Here is a 23,289-nt window from a genome sequence, read left to right on the forward strand (position 1 = left end):
TACATGCCATTCAAAAGCTCCAGTCAAAAAGTCTAAAAAACCACAACACTTCCTGACCAACAATCAGCCTTCAGCTATTAACTCCAAACAATAAACAATACCTGAGTAATGGAACTAACAACTCAGTAAATCATAGCCTAATCAAGGAATTGCTAAGAATACTCACCAACATTGACAGGGCAAACCACTATATATAAACAGAAAACCAATCTCACTCCCTTTTAACACTGATGATGATACTTAGTTGGCTAAGAAAACAACCAAGATCAGAGAGTACAGGGACCCCACAAAAATAGGTTTGGGATTAGTTTTTCTCCAGAAATTGAATCTTTCTTTAGTATATTATAGAACAGATGATAGATTATCATTCATTTTGGATTATTTGCAAATGCGATTTAAGAAGTCTCTCTTTTGCAGGATGCATCATGTACCTGCTTGCCAATGTTCACAGGTAAATTCTGTGAAAAGACGGTGACCCTTTGTGAACCTTCCCCCTGCCTAAATAATGGCAGTTGTGTTGATGAGGTAGAGAGCTATCATTGCAGGTAACAACATTTTCAATATTTTCTAGTTTACATTTTCATCTGGATTTTTTTGGGGGGTGGGTGGGAGGAAATTGCAATAAAATAATAATGATTTTATTAATCCTGCCTATGTTTCAGTTGGAGAGGTTCTATAGAAAGGCAACTTTTGTTTTCAATGGCCAGGAGACTGACAGTTGCGACTAAAAAGTAAAGACCGGAAGGGATTTTACACTGTTTCATCATGAATTCTCTAAGATAAAATATATACTTCTCTAATTCAAGATGAAATTTAAATAAGTTGGAAAGGCAGATCTCCTGCTCAGTGCACGTATAACATCATGTTTGGGAAAAGAAAAATGTAGATACTCATTCTTAATTCATAGACTTCTGATAATAATTCACAATGCTGCTCATCAATCTGCATGTTGGAAATAGATTAGTGCTTTTCTACAAACTAAGGAAGAAGACCAGGTACATGGATAGCTAATTCATTTTTATATAGATTTATAGATTTTTTTCTCAGTCCATTAAGATGTAAAATTTGTAGTCTTCACACTTGCTTAGCTTTTATTTGGATGCCTTAGAGCAGGTTCTATCATGCATTTTTAAAGTATAGTAAACAAACACTACTTTTTAGAGTATCTGTAAAAATAGAATATCAAAATCTCTGCTAGGTAAAAGGATGGTAATCCATTGGGGTGCCTAAGAAAGTTGATGCTGGTGTCAGATGCAGCCCCATATTCTGCAGGGAATGTCAAGTTGAAAATAAAATTTATACATAGAGAAATATCAGTGGAAGTCTCCTCCTCATCGTTGTCCTTGTCCTCGTCCTCCTTAAATGAGATAGACATCATGAAGTATCTAAGCATTTTTGATGGAATGTTGACCAAATAGGATTACAAAGTATAATTAGACAGTGTATATTTCTGTGCCTGCGTTTATTGGGGAAAGCCAAATGCAAATGTAGAAAAGAAGATGGGTGAGTTACAAAGCCTTCCTGCTGCTACTAATTCTTCCCAATACATCCTGCTATTTTTCAAGAATTGGTGGACAGCATTAGTAAAAAAATATTCAGAGTTATAGTTTGAAACAATGCATGCATATCTCATGATTGATCCCATCCTTAACACATTCTCTTTAAGGAAATATTGTATGTTTTGCTGTCTTCATCATTTCAGTAACGACATTTGGAATGAATACTGTGAAGAAAAAAACTATCCTTGCTTTTGCTTTTTGATCCTTATTTGATTTAATGAAAAAGAATTTGCTCTCCAAAGTGATTTTTTAAAAAAATTTATTTATTTAAAAAGTGATTTGGGAACATGTGACACCTGACTATGTTTTAAACTATCTGAGGATCCTATCATTCTGGGGATGATTTTGTAAGGAAGACACAGAGGTGACCTTGGAGAAATTATGCAGCAACAGTTACAAATCCACAAAGTGAAAAAAAAAAGTATAAAAAAGGAGCTCAACTTCCTGGTATGTAACAGGGAGGCAAGGTAACATACAGTCAAACATGTAGAATCTTTTCCTGACCTCGTCTACATTAAAAGGCTAACCAATTTTTATTTGTTATTTTTTGGGATAAAAATCTCTTCCATTCTAGCAGTTTGTGGGCCATGAGTTATTGGAATCTAGTCAATCTTACTCAGGGGTGGGATTCAAATTGGTTTACCACTGGTTTGGTGGGCATCTTGGTGGGCGTGCTTTGTGTGCGCTCAGAGGCATTCCTACTGACCTTCTCCTGCACTCCTGCACTTTCCCTGTCTCTTAAGCAGCTGAGGCAGAGCATTCTGCTGCGGTGCGCGATGCAAATGAGTGTCAAAAGCAGGAAATGAAGGTCAGTATGGAGCCGGGATTGGTGGGTGGGCCCAATAGCTGATCGTTGGAGCAAACTGGTTCGGCTGAACCAGGCCAAACCGGTAGAATCCCACCCTTGATCTTACTGTATAGGAGTGATTACATTCGCTCCAATTGGTGTACATTGAACAATATTTTAGGTGCTTTGTTCCACTACCTTGGCTTTGCAATCTGGCCCACTTTTTTGCTTGTAACATCTACTGTAGCTAAGACATACCTTAGTTCAGACCTGTCAAACTGGTGACCCACAGGCCAGATATATCACGTGCAGACCATCCCCACCCCTCTAGTTCCACAAAAGCAAAAATATTTGCGATATGTCACAATCCAGCTTGTGATGTGATTGAGTTTGACACCCGTGCCTTAGTTGATGAATTATGCCATGACATCATTTGTTACAGCTGCAAATCCACTCTAAGTGCTTTAAAAACAATTCTTGTATCCTTATTGTGTATTGATTATCCTTACATGTCAAGCAAATTGAGTTCAGCATGAACCTGGGGCACTGGTGTTCTTGAGCTGGTTTATATCATTTTGCGAGAGCCAATCATTAAATTTGGGGGAAATTTATAAGCAAGGGCAGAGGTGAACCATGATGTCTACATGCCAGTCAGTTGTTCTGTGGTAGCAGTAAAGGAGTTGGTTCTTAAACTTTTACCAGCCACCACTGGCCTTGATAGCATTGTTAGTAAATCATTTGTCCTTATTTGTAGCCTACAAATCAACTCTGAAGATGCCAGACAATCAGTGTGTTCTGTCTTTCCTCCAAATTGCCAATAGTGTTTTTTTCACAAGGTGACTGAACTTTCTTTGGTTTTTCCTTGAAGACATTTTGCTTCCCACCCAAGAAATCTCTTCAGTTCTTGAAATGTCTTCAAGGAAAAACAAAGAAAGTCCAGTTGCTTTTTGAAAAAGCACCTTTGGGACAACCATGACCAGGATGACTGAGAATCTCCATAAACACCTCCAAGTTGCCAGTTACAGACTTCCATTTCCTCCAAGAACTTCTAGAACTCTGTTAAAAATACCACCACCACCAAAATGGTTTCAGGTCAGCATGGCACAATTTTAAAAAGTCCTGTAGATATAACTTAGCAGGCCAGCAAGCTGCATTCTAGAGATCTTTTAATGTATTGAATAAAGAGGAGCTGCAGATATTGCTTCTCAGCCTTTTGGTTAATATCAAGTGTAGTGTGTGTGTGTGTGTGTGTGTAGTCTGGGAGCTGTTTTCAATCTGTCCAATGAGAAAGAATAGAGTAACCTTATCTGAATGCAAAATTCTATATCTGGTTTTTGGAAACTTGTAAGCAATCAGAAATTTTTGAAATTTAAAAACAAAAAAGTGATGATTTGTTGTTGGCATCAGTAGGGCAATTATTTAGTGGGACAATTATTAGATTTCCAAAGAAAGGCCAATCTCAAACCTTCCATGGTTGGGTGAAGAGGGAGGGAGGGAGGGAGGGAGAGAGAGAGAGAGAGAGAGAGAGAGAGATTCAGTTCTGTGTTTCCTACACTAGATAAGAGTGTGCTTTCAGGTCTAGTCTAATGCCATCTCTGATAACTGAAAGATTCAGCTTCTTGTTTAGGGTTGAGATAATTGGTTTCATATCTTTGAATGATTTCTCTTCTTTGGGTTTTAAAGACTAATTCAGAGCAGAAAAAAAAAATCCTTTTCATATTGAAGAAGCCTACCCATTTCTGAAAAGGATGGCTGAAGTGCTCTCGTTGCTACTTCAAGCCTTCTTGAAGAGGATTTCGAAAGCCAGGAAGTTGCTCCGGTGTCATTTATTTTTTTGCTTAAATATACCTTTCCAGAATCATATCATTTTGCATTGCTTTTCTTTCTGATTCAATCTGCAATAGACTAGGATATAAAACAACCCTTTTGAGAGGGCATTTAGAAGTCTGTCCAGATTAAGGTCAATTTCTGGTCTCTCCTCACTGAATTCATTTGTTTTTCTTTCAAAGGGTATCAAAGTATCTAACAGATATTTATAACTGTAAGAAGATGCTTACATTGTAATTTTCATTTTACTTTCCGCACACACTTAGGGATTTTATCTTATCATATCTAATTTCCAGAAGCACCAGTGCATTATCAACATATCACTCTTCCACTTACAATTTCAGAGAAATGTGTCATAGCATCTCCATCCATTGATTGAAGAGGGGAGGGGAGGGGAGGGGAGAGGGAGAGGGAGAGAGGGGAGGGAAAGAAAGGGAAATAATGAGCAAAAGAACCAAAAAGAACCTTCTCTGGATCAAGCAAACAGGATGGGTAGATGATCTGATGAGATGTGAAATAGAAGTATTCCAATATTTGAATCACTGCCATGAAGAGGAGTTCAATTTAGTTTCCAAAGCACCAGAAGGCAAGAGAAAGAAACAATGGATGGAAACTAAGGAGAGAAGCAACCTGGAATTAAGGAGAAACTTCCTAATAGTGAGAACAATCAACCAATGGAACAGCTTACTTTCAGAAGTTGTGGGTGCTCCATCAGTGAAGGCTTTTAAGAAGAGATCACCTGTCTGAAATGGCATAAGGTCTCTTGCTTGAGCAAGAGGTTGGACTAGAAATTCTTCCAACTATGATATTCTATGTTCTATTACCGTGTTGGCAAACCTATGGCATGTGTGCCGGAAATGGCACACAGAGCAGCTTCTGCCGGCACATGAGGGCTCACCCGGAAGAGCCCTACTGCACCGCCCAACAGTTGCTTGTTGGGTATCTGGCGCACATGCATGGGGGGAAGGGGTGCGTGGGAGATGCGTGTGCATGCGCAGAGACATGTAGTGCGCTCAGGGGGATCGTGTGCATGCACAGATGCATAGTACACACAGGAGGATTCCATACGAATGTGCAGAGAAGCGCGTCACATGCGGGGATGGGGGGGCAGCATGCATTGCCTCCTGGCTGCTGGCACGTGAGCGCACGTGCAATTATTGGCACAGCAGCCATAAAAGGATAGCCACCACTGTTCTATTATATTTGGCTTTTTAAAATAATAAAGCAACACTTTGATTTGTAGCCAGAACCAAACTGGTATCACTGGCAATATTGTTGTGGCCCTGTTTCATGGTGGCGCAATGGTTAGAGTACAGTACTGCAGGCTACTTCTGCTGACTGCCAGCTGACTACAATTTGGCAATTCAAATCTCACCAGTCTCAAGGTTGACTCAACCTTCCATCCTTCCGAGATGGGTAAAATGAGGACCCAGATTATTGGGGGAAATACGCTGACTCTTTAAACCGCTTTGAGAGGACTGTAAAGCACTGTAAAGTGGTATATAAATCTAAGTGCTATTGCTATTGCTAGGATAGCTTGGGTTCACTAGTGTGTGGATTGATACTCTGTTAAACTTTAAATTAGTCTGCAAGGGATAACTTAAAGTTCACTGCAGTAATCCAAATTTGAAATAATAAAGAGTAGTTGTTGCTAAGTTTTTCTAATTTAAAAGCATGTCAGTAGTATGACCAATTGAAGCTGAACTTACATTGGCCATGATTCCACCCGCTTCTCTAACAGGAGCTGTCAGCTGTGAGGATGCTGAAATTGTGCCTTTGATCATTTCATGGGATTATGACTGTCTACAGAGTTATGGTAGATACTGCAAATAACCCCAAGGTTTTTTATATAAACAGATACCGTAGTCTCTTTTTCTGAGATTCTCAATTGTAGTCAGTTTCATTCCTATTCAAATTCTTACACCTTCTAGATCCTAAGTCAGACATTCTACTACATCTTCTGCCTGGGTGAAATGATAGACTGAATATCATCAGCTTATTGATGACCAAATATCTTTTTTTTCTTTTAAATTAAAATAATATGTTAAAAGTAAAATAAATACTTTTAAGTTATGATATGAAAGACAACATCAAACTGTGTATCTCAGAAAAGCATAAGGGATACTTCTCCAGGATACATCCAAACCTAGGCTTGTTCTTATGTCCATTTGTATTCAGGTGTTTGTTTGTTTTTTTTACTGCATAACTGCCAATCTGGCATCATTTCTTCCATTTCATCTTTGAAGTTCCTCCAATTTCCTCCATTTGATTCCAGTTATCTAGTTTTATCTGTAGTTGATTACCTGTCTGGTTTTCTTGCCTCTAACCATCTGCCTTATAACCTACTGGTTCCTTTTACTTGGGAAGAATTGTTTTCCATTTTAAACATATAACCAAAAAGATTCAATTTAATTTTCTTGACTTCAGCTCTGATATATGACTATCCTTTATCCTAATTTCACCTTTTCAGTCTTTTTATTCTGTACAGACTTGATTTAAGAATCTAATATAGCACTTTCTTCCAGCAAATGTCAAGTACTATGGGGAGATACAGGTAGCTAGGGGTTAGAAATATATATCACAATAGATTACAGCAATTCTTCATTCCGTTTGGATTCCCATGTTTTCCAGACCACTAAAATATCATAAAAAGACTTTAAGAAAATGTGATAAATGCTTTAAACGCTTATGGCTCAACCAATTTTTTCTGCTTCGTGTTCTCATTCCATTTGAAAGAATTTACTTAGAACTTTCTTTTAATAGAGAAAGTAATTTTTGTGACAGTCTTATGGGTTCCAGAAGCATTGATCTTTGCACCTTTTATCCTATTGATCATTAGAGATATTAAAAATAGAAACAAGAAGACACTCCCACTTAGTCTCTGCTTTACTTTCCTTTGATTGGAAGACTGATACTCTTAGATATATTTCATGCAATTAGGACCCTGAAGAATGTAAAAAAAGCTTCCCTGTTGCAGATATTAATGCTACATATGAAGTTACCAAAGGCAAAGATAAGATAATTAGTGTTGTCCCATATTCACGTTGTGTGCATGTGTGGATATAAATTGTGGGGTCGTTGGTGTTCTCTGAGTTTGGTGGCTTTCTTGCAGACATTTCATTACCAAACTAGGTAACATCATCAGTGCTACAGCGGAATAGGGTTTGCTCTTATTGCATATAAATTGTAAAAAGACAGGGTTACATAAAATAATGTGATTCCAAAGACAACTCAAAGGAACACCCATTGATTGCTGCTCCTTTGCTTTCAGGAATATTAAGCACTAAGAGGAACTAGATAAGAGAGAATCCCTTTTCTTTCAGGATATTGAAATTTGTATATCAGTCCAAGAATGCTTTGCACGGGAGAAATTCTCAGAGATTTTCCAAGGAGGATTTGTGATTGAAATAGTATAATTTTTCTCTTGAGGATTTGGGAAATCTTGGAGCCAGGAGGTTTGAGAAACTCAGACTTGGGCTGAGGGAGCTTGCAATAAATTCTTTGTGTACATTTAAAAAGAATGTGCACACATCTTCAGGCATTTGTGGGTGTCTCCCTGTTTTCATATGTTTGCATTTCAAGGACTAACATTTTGCAAGATGGAGATTGGTTCAGAAATGTTAGTGGTGTTTATTTATGCATTTGATTTAACCATATCTACAATGGTGAGATTCAAATAATTTAACAACTGATTTGTCTAGGGTCAGATTGGCTGTTGTGGGAAGCATGGCCCATACTTGGCACATGCAGGATGACCCTGAGTGGACTGATTGCTAAATTACACACACACCCCCCATCAAAATGAATCCTGGGCGATATGCTGCACTGCAATGGAGAAATGGGCAATGGAGCAGCTGGCATGAGGGCAGAAAGAGGGAAAGCAGTCTTCTCCTTCCCTGGTGCCGGCAGCTCCATTGCCTATTTCTCAATTGCAGCACAGTGCAGTGCCCAGGCTTTGATGGGGGTGGGGGGGAATTCAACAACCAGTTCACCTGAACCGGTACGAACCAACTGAACACCACCACTGCATATATCCCAATCCTCCCTTTTCAAAACCAGATCTTTGGAGTGATCTTGGTGCTCTTGAACTATTTATTGAGTCCTGATTTCCATTGAAAATGGAAGGATTCTTGAAACTAACAGAATTGGTAAAACAAGAGGGCATCATCATTTGAACACTGAGTCACAATAATAGAACAGAACTGATGCCGCACTGGAAATTGCTAGCTCCTATTTTTTAAAAAAGGATGCTGCTCCTGAATTACTGCAGATAAGAATTTTTTTTTTCCTTTTAAAAGAAAATCTATAATTATAACTAAGGAGATAGAATAATACTCATATCATTATCCACTCATCATTGCTTCCTCAAGCCAGTGTCTGTCAGCTATTGACAACTGTTGGCATACCAATTATATAGTGATCATTAGCTAAGTGTCCTAAATCTCATTTGTCATTACTTCCCTTCATTTCTCAGTAATAGAGCCATCTATTCCTCCCCAAGGTGCTGTACAGTTTGTTATTATCTCTTTAGCTCAAGGTTGATTTTATATATGTATGTATGTATGTATGTATGTATGTATGTATGTATGTATGTATATGTATATGTATATGTATATGTATATGTATATGTATATGTATATGTATATGTATATGTATATATATTCGTAGATTTTCACAGGTACAGGTATGTAGGTCTAGGTGTGTTCAAGTCTTTTCCCATGTAAGATTAAGAGTATCTTGACGACGTTTCGGCGAGGTCCCACTCACCATCCTCAGGCTGGTGCTGGAGTTGATGTTGGTATAATGGGCTGTGTGATGGCCTTGTGAGTTTTGTTGTGGAGATATCCTGGATCTTGTGCTGTAATCTCCTGGATCATTTGTTTTGTAGTGATCTTTTTTCTATTAGCCTCTCGTGTTTTAATGGCTTGGGTAATGGGTTGTGTGATGGGCTTGCAAGTTCTTTTGTTGTGGTATCCTGGGTCCTGCATTGTAATCTCCTGGGTCGTTTGTGTTTTGATCTCTTTTCCATTAGCACAAACGACCCAGGAGATACTCCATCAATCAATCAATCAAGAGGCAGCAGCGCAGCCAACCAGCCCAACACACCAGCCCCCCCCACCAGTATTTATAGAGAGACGGCAGCTCTAATCGCACACTGCTTGCACTGGCACGAATCCAAAAGCACCAGCCTGAGGATGGCGAGTGGGACCTTGCCGAAACGTTGCCAAGATACCCTTAATCTTACACAGGAAAAGACCCGAACACACCTAGACCTACACACACACACGTGTGTGTGTGTGTATGTGTCTGTATATACATATATACCTACCTACCTACCTGCCTACCTACCTACCTACATACATACATACATACAATACAATGAGTTCCAGAAGGTTGTATTTAACACCAACATAAAAGCATTTAATCAATAAAGGGTGGATGGGTGGGAAATCCTCCTTACCAAAGTATAACTTACCTGGCTAAATTATTAGCAGCAGGTAGCCTGAATTTGTTATTGTTCTGATCAAGTCCTGCTGAAATTATAAGAAACACATTGTGGTAATGTGTTTTTGTGCGTGTGCGTGTGTGTGGAACCTGGAATGAATCAGAATGTCGAGTTTCCAAGTAATGAAAACTCATTCAAAAAGAAATAAGCAAAATCCATCTTCCCCCCAAAATTTCTTTTATTTAGGTAAGCATCAAATTGGCAAAGACTGTTGTAATTCCAGATCTGACACAAACCAGAATTACACCACATAATATTGTAAATTAGAAACAACCCTCAAAAGTCACATTCCCCCATAGAATTAAATCAACGTTGCCTGGTGTCTTCAATCTTCACTTCCATGTCTCGGCAGGGACAGCTTCTGTTCCCACAGGAAGGAAAGTCACCTAGCCAAAACAATCCTCATGGTCTAGGCACTCCTTCCACCTTAAAAATGTGGCAAGCCCGAAACCCTACTCCCTTATACCAGCAAAGAGAAAGAAAGAAAAGGAATATATGATTAGAATGTAGAGCTAAATAAAATGGCTGCATATATGTCAATTTTGGGCTTGACACAGAATCAGAATATATCTGGAAGGTACCTTGGAGGTCTTCTAGTCCACCCCCCTGCTCAAACAGGAGAACCTATACCATTTCAGACAAGTGACTATCCAGTCTCTTCTTAAAAAACCTCCAGTGATGAAGCACCCACAATGTCTGAAGGCCAGCTATTTCATTGGTTAATTGTCCTCACTGGTAGGAATTTTCTCCTCAACTCCAGGTTGCTTTTCCCATTGATTAACTTCCATCCATTTTTTTTCTTGTCCTGCTTTCTGGTGCTTTGGAAAATAAATTGACACCCTCCTCTTCTTTGTGGCAACCTCTCAAATACTGGAATACTGCTATCATGTCCCCCCTAGTTCTTCTTTTCTCTACTCTAGACTAGCCAAACCCAAATCCTCCAACTGTTGTTCTTCAGATGTTTTAGCCTCCAGGCCTTTAATAATCTTATGAATCAAATAGAATTAAATGAAATTTAATTAAAATGTCAGAATTAAATAAAATAGCACCAAGAGGCAAGACAGGAAACAATGGTTGGAAACTAACCAAGGAGGGAAGCAACCTATAGTACAGTGGTGGCTAATCTTTTTTGGCTCCTGTGCCAAAAAGTGTGCAGGCGCTTGCATGCTCGCGCTCATGTGCCAGCACCCAGAAGGCAATGTGCACGCCCCCATGCCCCCTACACATGCGCCTCACAGCTGATTTTTGGCTGGTTTGAGGCCTTTTTTGGCCTCCCAGAGGCTTCAGGAAGGCTTCTGCAGGCTTTTCAGGCCGAAAACTAGGCCCATTTTGTCACTTCTGGTATTTCTGGAAGAACAGGAAGTGATGAAATGGGTCTAGTTTTCGGCCTGAAAAGCCTGCAGAAGCCTTCCTGAAGCCTCTGGGAGGCCGAAAATCATCTGTGAGGCATGCACATGCACAGTGAGGTAAGTTTTCCTACAGCTCGTGTGCCAGCACAAATGGCTCTGCATGCCACCTGTTGCATGCATGCCATAGGTTCGCCATCATGGCTATAGTAGAACTAAGGAGAAATTTCCTAAAGGTGAGAGCAATTAAACAGTGGAATAATTTGCCTTCGGAAGCTGTAGCAGCTCCATCACTAAAGGCTTTTCAATAGAGACTGTGCAACCATTTGTCTGAAATGATATAGGGACTCCTGTTCAAAGGGTTTAGACTAGAGGACCTCTGAGGTTCCTTCCAATTGTATTATTTTACGTTCTATGAATTTGCATTTCAGAATTCAAGACTTCTGAACTCTGTTGCTTTATTTACAGTTGCATGCCAAGCTACACTGGAAGAAACTGTGAGGAAGTAATTGACTACTGCAGGTTGCTCAGCATCAGCTGTCTGAATGAAGGATTGTGTCTCAATATAATTGGAGGATTCAGTGTAAGTAATTTAATATGGTAAATAAATTCCGGGGTTTGAAAAATAGGAAAACTTCAACCACAATCTGCGAAATGTATTTATCTGTTGGAGAATCAAAAAAGAATAATATGTTTATGTATTTGTTATATATACACTTCACTCTGTAACACAAGAAACATTCACTCAGGTAATATGGATTTTTACTTGGTTATCTGCTAGGATAATTAGATATCAGTTTTAACTTTGGAAGAATATGTAGTTAATCTTTGGAGCCATGTACCCGCTAAGATAAAACTTTGATAATATAATATTAATTCTACACAAAGGGGGGGAAACCCCTTTGTGGACAGATCTTTTAAACCAAAATTTAGTTGGCAACTTAATCAAGCACTTAATCCCAACAAATTGTAGAGAATAAATCATATTTCATGACCACACTTCATTAAAGGATTGCATCACATTGCTTTCCATTTCTGTCTGTAATTCATGGGGATTAAAAATAAGTGAGAGAAAGGAAAGCTCTTGAAAGGATCAAATTGATTCCTTTTCAATTTGGCCTGTGTCCTGAATAGGACTAAGTCCTGTTCAAATAATGTGGAAGAAACAATTGGACACTTATCTTCCTTAAATGGATCTGCAGTGCTTGGAGTTTTCTGTAGGTTTTGTCAGGTCTTACAAACATCAGTGTAACATATAGCACTCTTGTTGCTTAAAAAAAAATTCACTCACTTATCATGCTTGTGACCTATTGCCAAGGCTGTTTAAGAATTCAGTGATTTTTGGAAGAAATAGCATGAGTGACAAGTTCAGAAAAGGGATTACATGAAGCAAGAAAGTAGGGGAGATTTTCTCCTGACTACCGATCATCCTTTTAGCCCAATCTTGCCTCACCATAAATTAAAGGGAATGATCAGTAGTTGTTTTTCCGACTGAGATGAGATGCTTGATAAGATGGGAAACCAAGCCAAAGAAATGGCCTAAATGTCTTACATTAAATCACTGAGGACAGTTTCATTTGCCAGCTTTATTGTTTTGAAAAAAAAAAAAGATTATTGGAAGACGTATAGCTTAAACTGGCATAATTTTATTCAGATTCACGGAAAAGTCTATTGTTTTTCCTAATTTGCAAGAAACAAAACTTCATTAGACCAGAACCTTACACAAATTGGTATATGGATGTGTCAAATTGTGTAAGGCCAAACATCTTATCATTCCTTTAAAACTGTATGGATGTCCCTAAATGCTGCTGTTGAAAGGAGCGGGAAACAATTTGAGAGACATCTGTAAAAGCCTTAGCTCATCATATATATTCTTCCTAATGTCACAGGGCAAAAGGGTAAGCTAATGTTCCTTGACTGCTCTCATCTTAAGACAGAGCATATCTTCATCATTCTGTAAGTAATTTTCAAATTGCAGGGCAAATATAAAATCTTCAATTGAAGGACAAATATAAAATGTCTTAAGAGGGGGGAGAAAACTTTAAAAGTGAGAAATTAAAATGTGATACGGCAAATGGTAAATAGCCCATTAAATTGAACTGCTAAAATGGAAATCCATTCGTCAAGTCATCTTCAGAAGTTCGATGCAGAGCTAATATGGGAGCATATAAGGCACCCTGCCTCTTGTAATAATGAACAAATTGCCATCCTTTTTTGGACTGTTATTAGCAAGAATGTTTTTGAGAAGGATTTGAGAGGATTTTAAAAGATACTGCTGGCTACTGCTTAGAAAAAGAAATAAATCTCAGTTGAGAAACCAGGGGAAAATGAATCCTTGCACTATTTAGTAAACAGATTCTAACCCTGAAAGATCTACCAATTACACAAAATCCTGCTGCATTAATGTTTATGAGTTAATATTGATTTACCAATTGTTATTACAATGCCAGGCACTTCAGTATGTTTCTCAACAGCTGTAAAACTGTAAATACCATTGTCCTTTGAAGTTAATCTTGGGAGATCATCTTTGCTTAAAACTTAATCGTATTTTCTTTTCTTTTATCGCTAAAGTAAATCATACAGTACCGAATAGGCTTCTTGTCTAGTAGGGGGCTATTTGGTGGAAATGTCATGTTACAAAACTGAAAAACAATTCAGTTGTGGTACCTTGACTCTGGAAGAGAACTTCAAGAGAAGTCCTTCTGAATGGCTTTAAAACAGGCCCTGGGAAATTTTATTACTTTAAATACATTTTCCTAATTCTTTTATTCTTATTCATTTGATTCCTAAAAAAGTTTTCTTTCCCGTAATATATCATTTCATTTATAATCTGCCTAAAGTATGATTTATGAGGAAAGAAGGTGTAAAAATGCTGAAATTAATAGCATACTATATCTGGATGCAATAATGCCCAAAGGACTTCTTTTCTACAAAATGCCTTCAAGATGAACTTATCTTAAGAGTTTAAAACACAGAACTGCCCTCCTTGAATTCTTCCCATGCTTTTCAAGTTTATTTTAAAATGTTACTGTTTTCCAAAAAAGCTTATGAATATTTATACCAAAAGAAGAAAAATAATAATAAATCACAGCAAAAGAATGTATAAGGGCAAGCAAACTGCAAATTCTTTTAAACCAGATTGACAAAATGGGATGTTTTCATAAATTTTGAATCTTTCCTGGAAGATATATCTAGCTGGCCTTGTCTGAACATATATATATATATCCTTCCACCAATCTGTGTCATTTTAACCAGTAGATTAGATGGAAACTGACTGAGAAGCCAAATTATTTGATCTTATAAAAACTGAAAGGTGCCATTGTTCTGGGGCCATGTTATGTCCCAAGTATATTTTATGATTGAGTAAAAGGCTTAGGCACAATGAAATTGATAAGGCTTCTTCACCTCAACCGAACATGCTTTTGTCTATAGAGAGAGTTATAAATGTTTTCTGCTGGTTAAAGACTTAAAAGCATGCCATAAAATGTCAGCAAATTGCCAAGGAAAGGAGATAACATTGTTCATTGTTGTCTCAACGTTGGATCAAGGCAACTGGACCAAACTTTGTAAATCGGAGTTGTTTTGTTTCTCATCCAAGCAATTTCATCAATTGGAGCAAAATTAGTTAGACAGAGAGTCAGAGAGTTGTTGGAATATAACCCAACTCTTGCTACACCAACTTTAGGGCTTTCTCCCCAAAAGGGCTTGCAATATGTCAATGAAGACTCAATCATCCAAGCCAAAGGTATCTAAAGGCTAAATCATGGCAATTGGACCAAACTTTGTAAAATCTGAGATGTTTCATTGCTCATCCAAACAATTTCATCAGTCAGTGCAAATTTATAAAGCTTGGTCCAGTTGCCATGATTCAGCCTTTGGCCTGGATGATTGAATCTTCATTGACATATTCCCCATTGTCTTTTTCAGTGGAAAAACAATTAAGCTAAATGTGTAAACATTCTTTTAGAAGTTAAGTCACCAATACACACTTAATGAAACATTATGTACAATGATCTCCAAAAGTATTTTGTGCCAGGTTAATCAAAAAATGTTTTTCAGGTTCTTAAATCCCAAGAAAATAATGAATGTATTCAGCATATTACTTAGCACAGTCAGTTTGTTAGAATAATACCATTAATATGAAGACATTTCTAGGGAGTAAGGTGGAAGAGGAAAGCTACCTGCATCTCTTAGTTGTCTGTAAATTTCAAATTATTGCTTTCATGTGTACAAAACAAACAATAAGTTCTGTCTTTAAAATGTCTCCACACCCCCTATGATTGTTCTGTGCCCACCCACAGTACAAACAATATGTATCATTGCTACTGTATTTCTTTGAACTTGTTGCTGAAAATCACTTCCGTATTCATTCGCTAGCAGTAATTAGTCTGTTTTCTGTGACAAAAGGCAAGTAACACTCCCTGCAGGAATTGGCTAGAAAGGTAACATTTTAGAGTTGATTGTGTAGTTTACAGAATCTATTGCATGCAATATGGTTTGGGAATTCATCATAAAATGCTGCTGAGATCCAAAGATCTGAGAACTTCTATGTTTTTGTAAGTGTTAAATATGAAGAAGGATAAGCAGCTGGCAAAAATTTGACCCAAGAACCTTGCTTAATCTTTCCAATATGTCCACTGGAATAAGCAGAGTCAGCTGGAGTGGGTGGGTATATTAAATGGGGCGGGAGGGGGGGAGGGAGAAACAAACAGACAGACAGACAGACAGACAGAGAGATGGAGAGAGATAGAGAGAAACAGAGACAGAGAGAAACAGAGATAGAGACAGAGAGAGACAGAGACAGAGAACCTCATTGCGAGAGCCTAAAGTAATTAACATGTCATTTTCAAAATGTGTTCTACATTACTACTTGGATTTGTTTCCAGAAAATGGTTAGCCTACTCCAGAGCTGATATGGAAAGATTATTCCTTTTTCCATTCCAAGATAATGAATGTTCTTATTCAACAAGTGAGACCATCTAGTTGGTCTTGTCTGAGCATAAAACCTGAGCAGATCAGTCCTCTGTAGCACACAGATGAGTGTCTCCCAGAAAATAGCAGGACAATAGGCTAAACTGGGGAGTCAAAAGAAAGCACTGAGAAAGGTTTTTTGGGATTCTTTCAAGAATATTGCAAGATTATGTCCAAGTAAGACAGGAGTCAAGCCTGCCCAACCTGAAGATTATGTCTATTTTTTTACTGTTTGTGCAACTTTCAGGGTTGTGGAGTTGTTGCAGGGAGTGGGGTTTGCTCTTATTTTTATATACTTGTGTCTTGCCCCGTCAGCGTTAGTGGGAGTGTTTTGTGTGCTCTAAACAACTGCCTAACCAAGGAACTGCAAAGAACATTCTCACTAACACTGACAGGGCAAGACACAAATATATAAAAATAAGAGCAAATCCCACTCCCTTCAAACACTGATGATGTTATCTAGTTTAGTAATGAAATGTCTGCAAGAAAACCATTCTGTTAAAATTGCTTTAAGGACCTCACAGTTCAATCCTGAGCTACAAATATTCTCTCCTATCTGTTATTTCAGGATTATTTTTTAAAAATTTGATGGGTAAAAAGAAAACTTTATTTCAACCACAATAAGTAAAGACCAGAAACTTAACAAATTATTTCTTATGCTATTTGACTCAAGTTGCTAGTATTTAACTAGTAGAACATTTCATTGCAGTAAGCAATCTTTTATTCATCCTCTTTTAAAATCAAAACAAATACATGAAGTTTTAGACAAAGCAGGTGAAGATGCAAGAAATCAGCCCATGGGTATTATAGCTTTATCTGAATTTGGCAGAGGAGGGCCAGACAAATTGACAGCTGGTATGCTGTGTGGCATGTCACAAAAATTTTGGATATCCAACCTATCTTCATTCTTCCTGCCCCAGAGGATGCTAAATGCATGCATCCCATTCATTACAAAGGCCAACGTAATTGAGCAGATCTAAACAGCATAAAATGTCCCAAACCTCCCTAGAAACCTTTGTGTTGGTTTAATTTTTTTCTTTGCAAGGAGACAAAGCCAATTCCATTTTTGACAACTGTATGATTACTGTGGCCTTTAAAAAAAAAAGCATGCAACAATTATATCATTACCACTTCAGTTACTCAGATTATGGGGGAAGTGCAGCAGGTGATCGGCAGGTGCAGTAAAAATAGAGCTGCCAGATGGCTGTTAGATGAATTTGTTAAGGAATATAAACAATTCCTGACAACTTTCCTCCAGCTCTAATATTGGACAGGCCAATTGGGAAGCAGATTTCAACAGATGAATTGTCCAGCTGCCCAATATGAAAAAAACAAACTAACAGGGCAGGATAACCCTTCCTTTCTACCAATTAATCCTAAATTTGGATCACAGGTTCTGCTTTGCAGAAAATTGAATTAATCATCTTTCCAATACAGTACAAATACATATATCTCCTCTCGGTCTCAGAGGAAGGCTAGTACTTCCTCACTAGTACTTCCAATTGAATAAATCTTGCTTAACCTCATAGCAAAGTAGGCATGGAGGGAGAAGTTAGCATATATTAGCTCCAAGCCAACAGATGGTTTTGAATTGGATTTATTGACTCCCTTAAGTTTAAGAAACTGGACAATTTGTTTTGTGATTTATTTTATTCTTTAAGGGGTTTTGTGTGTGTATGTATGTGTGTGCATGCATGCTCCTTCAAACAGCATTGACTCCTGACAACTTCTTGATTAGTTTCTGAATTTTTCTTGGCAAAGTTTTTCAGAAGTGGTTTGCTTCTGAGGGCTGAAAGAGAGGGACTGGCCCAAGGTCACCCAGCTGGCTTTATGCCTAAAGTGGCACTAAAACTCCCGGTCTCCCAGTTTCTAGTCTGACACCACCTCAATGCCTTAACCACTAGACCAAACTGCTTCTCTAAGGTATAATAGCTTAACAGCATGGTAATAATTTCTTGAGGAAACTAAGAAAAATCAGTGACAAGCTTTCACTGGTTTGAATACTATTACTATTCTATTATCATTTTTTTTTCCTTTTTATTATTCTGTTATTTTGTGCTTTGATCTATGAGAAAGGTATTTTTCTTAGATATTTTGACAGTTGATAATTACCTTAAATATAGCCCTGGTCCAAAATTACAGAAGCCATAATTGCTATTGTTTGTGAAAAAATTTAAATCTATTATTTATATTATCCAATGCACACATAGAGATGTGCATTACACACATAGAGATATGCACAACGTATTTCATAAGATTTGAAGAACAGTCTCTTCTAGAGTGTGTTTTTTTAAACTGTTCCAATTGTAAAATGCGTATTTATAAAGTATTTGATACAGTAAATAAAAGTAGCCATCTTTCCTCTTATTTATATTAAACCAAATGACTTACAGTACATGAGTTACAGTTAGTATCAAATCCCTCTGGGTTAAAGAATGAGTTTTGTATCATTCAATTAATAGATTGTAGGTTGTTTTCTTTCTCTGTTTCTTTTTGTTTTTCTTACACTCCAAAAGCATTTCAGCTTTCCAACAAGATGCCAAATTTTGAAGCACATTTTTTTTAGGAAAGATAAGTGATTTACTGTCCTATTAATTTGGTTCTTTTTAATATTTCTATTCAACCTTGATTCAAAGTTCCATTCCTTCAGGCTAAATTCTCAGTGGAATATACCCCAAAAAGGCTTATTTGAAATCCATCTTCTTATTTAAAAAAAGACAGACATCCTAATACAAAAATGAAGACAACATCAGAAGTTAATGCTCATTTCATGCTGAAGTTAGATTTTTGCAACTTCTGGGGCTTTGCCAAACACATATCAAATAAATATATGAAAAATTACATATATTTATTTGATATTTTTTGATGTGATGCCAGCCCATCCTCCTTGCAAAAAGATATTGAGATTTATGACTGATAAAAAACAAGTGATAGGAAAAGCAATGAGTTCTCTTCATATAACAGCTTTGCAGAATAAAATTATTATTGCATCATTTCTACTTTTAACCAAGTCAAACATTTCCCTTCTATTATCTCCTGAACTACTTACTAGCCATGGTTCCCAGAGAAAATTATAAATTGGTGTATCGAAATTTAATAAATCCTAAAATCTAACCGTGGCAAAATATAGGAAATAATTTAATTCAATTCTGGCATAATAAAAATATAAACAAAAGATCAGAAATCACATAAGAAATAAAAATGGTACTGTCAAATTTTGGGAATGGTAATTAAAAAATTGATATGGCAATTAAAAAACTATGGTAGACCTATTGGAAAGTCCCAAAATATGTCCACTAGGAATTAATAAGAGTTTTTATAAGAAACTGAAAACAATTATTTTCTGAGAACTGTCATTTTACTCTCCAAATGTTAAGAGGGAAAACTGAAAATTTGACAAGTGATGCATCAACAAGGAGTTATGTAAAGATGCTGAAATTAAATTTGAATTTATATCACAGAGCATTCACACAGTGAGATGTCATTTCCAAACTACACACCTATCATATAACCTAGAGTAAATTCTGAAGCTTGCTTTAAAAGTTTCTCTGTGAATTTGAATAGATTTGGAATGAGATAATGTAAAGATCACACCATAGAAGTTTAAATTACAGCACACAATGAAATTTATGTTGAAAATGCTGTGATTTCAAAATGGAAAGCAGAGTTGGACCTGGTGAGTTCATAGATTGGAGTCTTCCAGGACTTATTAGGCAATAACTTGGAAAGTTTTTAAAAAAAAACTTGAGAAAGCAATGGTAAATCATTTACATATTATTGCCGAGAAATCCCTATTATGTATTCATCATGAGCTGAATTTCCTTAGAGGAATGTTTTAGCTAGAAAGTCAACCTTAGCTAATATTAAAGAGTTAAGCAGGCTGAATTAGTTAATTCTTGACTGGGGAACCATCAGCAGCATAAGGACTTTAAGCTTTATAACTAATCTAGAAAATTAAAAAGGCATCCTAGAATATAGTCATATCAAAGAATTTTGATAATGTTGCTGAGATAACAGCATGGATGCATCCATTAAATTTCCAGGAGTGAAGACAAGATCAAGGAATAAGTTTTACCTTTAAGCATATATACTCAGAATGAAATCCTAAACTATCTTCTGGGATGTAATGCTTTGGAAATACATTTAAATCATATTTCAGTGAGCTACTATCACTGTTTTGTCATCTGTCAGTAATATTCCTATGTAATAAATTTAAGCAGACAAGGTATTTATTAATTGTCTACATGAACACCCTAGTTCAATTAACCTTTGTTCCTTCTTTAAGCTATAATGTCAAATAGGTTATTCAACCAAATTATTTCCTTCTCTTTAGTGCCTCTGTGCTCCTGGATGGACTGGACAATTTTGCCAATTTGTAGAAAATCCCTGCTTAATTTATCCAGCCAATTGCCACCCTGGAGCTACTTGTGTTGATATAAGTCAATCAAAGTTGCAACCACAGACTAAGTGCTTGTGTCTACCTGGTTTCACAGGTAAGAAAGATTTCAGATTTCTCTCTCTCTTTTTTTTTCTCCTAACCCTGAGGGAGAAAAGTACTTTAGTGCTTAGAGATGTTTTGCATTATGCTTACTTCTAATCAGAAATAGATATACGTTTGGGGGGGAGAACACTCAAATGTGTACAGAATGCTATTTTAGTATAAAAAACTAGAAGATATTCTTAAATATTATTTTAGTAAGCTCAAGCTGAAGCATCAGGAAGCTTGTATCTTGCTTTTTGCACAAAAAGCTAATAATAATAAATTGCTGAATGATAAAGTACATGTCAGGCTTCATTCATGATTGATAATAACATTTTATATTATGCCATCCCTTCAAGGTTACTCAATCCATATGTGTGTTGTACATTAATGACAGTAATTCAATTTGGGCAGTTAAGTGCAGGATCAAAAAAAAAAAAAAATCCTACAATTATATGAGACTTTAAAAGGTGATCTATTCCATCTGCTTCCTTTTGGACAAAGATAATTGTATCTATATTTAACTCTTAGATGGAATCTGTAATGCCGCAGGACAAATTAGATGTTATTTTCTCTTTGCTTATTTACCACACTTAACTTTCTTACCTACACTGTGAAGCTCTGATAAGAAAAGCATGTACATTTTGATAGTGTTAATTCGACAGATTACACTTATGAAAATATATCTCTTTTACCGTGTCTTGCAAAAGCTGCTTCTTAAAATAAAGCTGGAGAATTAACTTGTATTCTGAATTTTGGTTTAAAGGAATTGATGGGATATGACTTTTAAATATAATTTATACACTAAGTCCTGCCAGTTCCACATAGATACATTCAATCCAAGTAAGTATGCTGCTGGCCTATAGACTAAAATCCTTTGCACCATTGTATGGCTGTGTGCCCCATTAAACTCCAGAGCTATAAATAAGATTTTTTTATGTCAAGTTCCATCTGTGCTACTGCCCATCTCACATTTCTTCAGTTAATTTCACTTCCATTACATGAAGAGTCATTCCTATTCTGGTCTGTTTCTTAACACTATCAGTCCTCCAGTGTCCTGTAGCACACGGAAACCCAAGAATGAATTACAGAATAATTGATAGCAGGCAGTATCTTACCTGATTTATTCATGGTTCTGTCATCACACCAGCCTGCCTTCTGTGCTAGAAATCTAGGACGTTGGATCAGTTTTAATTACTGTGAGCTGATACTGGGCATCTCTCTGTATTTTTAATGAATGTTAATATTAAAACTGCTCTGAGGGTCTTACTATAGCCACAACGGTACAATGAACAGAATAGAATTGAATAAAACAGAATAAAATATGTTCTATGGTCAGGCAAGACTGCAACTGGATTTCCAACCTTAAGACAGACTGTCCCTATGGGACTGCTCCAATTTCCCCTTCCCCTGTTCTTAAAGTTTTATAACATGAAAGTTATCAGTGAGGAAAAAGAACAGAGAGCAAGAGAGAAGGGAAAAGGAAGAAGAGATTGAGAAACCATGTGCTGTGCAGTACAGGCTATGGTATGAAATAGGTCTCAAGGCTGGAAAGATTATAAACCACTGCACCAGGATTTATTTATTTTTTGTCTTTTAATGACCCCATAAATCCTTGCATCAGGGTGGAGTCAGGGCAACTGAATGGAGATGAGTGTTTACTGGCCGGATGCCCTTCCTGTCTCCAATGCAGAGTTTGCAGCTGATATTTACTCATTGTGCCCAGAGAGAAAAATATCTGCCGCTACAAACTCACAGCCTCCTGATTGTGAAGTGAAAGCTACACCTCTAGGCCACTGCACCAGTCTAACCACTGCATCAGGAATAAAAGAGTAAAATGGGTGAACATGACTCAAGCTGCAACCCTAAACAAAGTTACTTAACAAATCTAATTTAATTAAATAAGATTTACTTGTAAGTAGACCTCTGATTAATGTGAATGAAGAATGCACTTTGCTGGACACATACTCCACATGAGTGAACAATGTCCAGCAAAAACTGCAATCAATTGGATACTATCACATGGTTGGAGAAAATGAAGAAAGCCAAAGAAAACATGGTGACAAACAGTTTGGGGAGATCTGAAGATCTGATTTTCAGCTTCCCTGAAAATGAAACCAGATTTTATATTAATTTTTGCCTCAAGAGACGCATTAGGGCTTATTTTCCATTTAGGTCTTACTTTGGGGGAAATACAGTGTAAATGTGTTCGTCTGGCTGATAATCTTAACTGGGGCTTATTATTGGGGAAGGGCATATATTATGAGCATCCTGAAAAATCATAGGGCTTAATTTCTGGTCACTCTTTACTATTACATGTATAATAAAGAATGGTGAAATAAAATTGTCTGCATCATATCCTACTCATGTGCCAAGCAAACCTGCTGTGACTCAGTATTTGGATTTATACATGACAGGGAACACTTCACAGAGCAAAAAATTCAAAGTGGAGCTTATTCATCTTGACCAGCAGCCTTGCCCCAAAACCTACTTGTTGTCAGTGTTCCAACACATTCACTCCTAAGAGTCGACAGATACTCTTCCATTACTAATGAACTTCATAGTGTTATCTTGCCATCCCTGATATGATATAAAGTCTATTTTCATTATTGGGATTTTTTTTTGGTACAATGATAGTTGATACTTTAAAAGATGCTATGGGCTTACTACCATGAAAGATGCCTTGAGGAACATGCCATTATGATATTAACTGCACTGTACTTCCAGCCAGCTAAAGAGGTATCTTGAAGTTGCCATTAGCTGTTCCATGGTTTGCCCTCTTCTCTCAACACAAATCTCATGATGCTGCTGAC

General features: G+C 37.1%; 1 protein-coding gene across 1 annotated transcript in view; it reads left to right on the top strand.

Moving 5' to 3' along the window:
- LOC113455276 (protein eyes shut homolog) overlaps positions 1 to 23,289 on the top strand; it is a 214,301-nt gene that overhangs the window by 143,392 nt on the left and 47,620 nt on the right. The window contains exons 4-6 of the mRNA XM_087915874.1: positions 418 to 545; positions 11,494 to 11,608; positions 20,330 to 20,489. Of these exons, the coding sequence (XP_087772000.1) occupies positions 418 to 545; positions 11,494 to 11,608; positions 20,330 to 20,489 (403 nt within the window). The remainder of the gene's footprint in view (positions 1 to 417; positions 546 to 11,493; positions 11,609 to 20,329; positions 20,490 to 23,289) is intronic.

The sequence above is a fragment of the Pseudonaja textilis genome, chromosome 1 (assembly GCF_049901715.1).
Source record: "Pseudonaja textilis isolate UNSWEBS1 chromosome 1, rPseTex1.2, whole genome shotgun sequence".
NCBI lineage: Eukaryota > Metazoa > Chordata > Lepidosauria > Squamata > Elapidae > Pseudonaja > Pseudonaja textilis.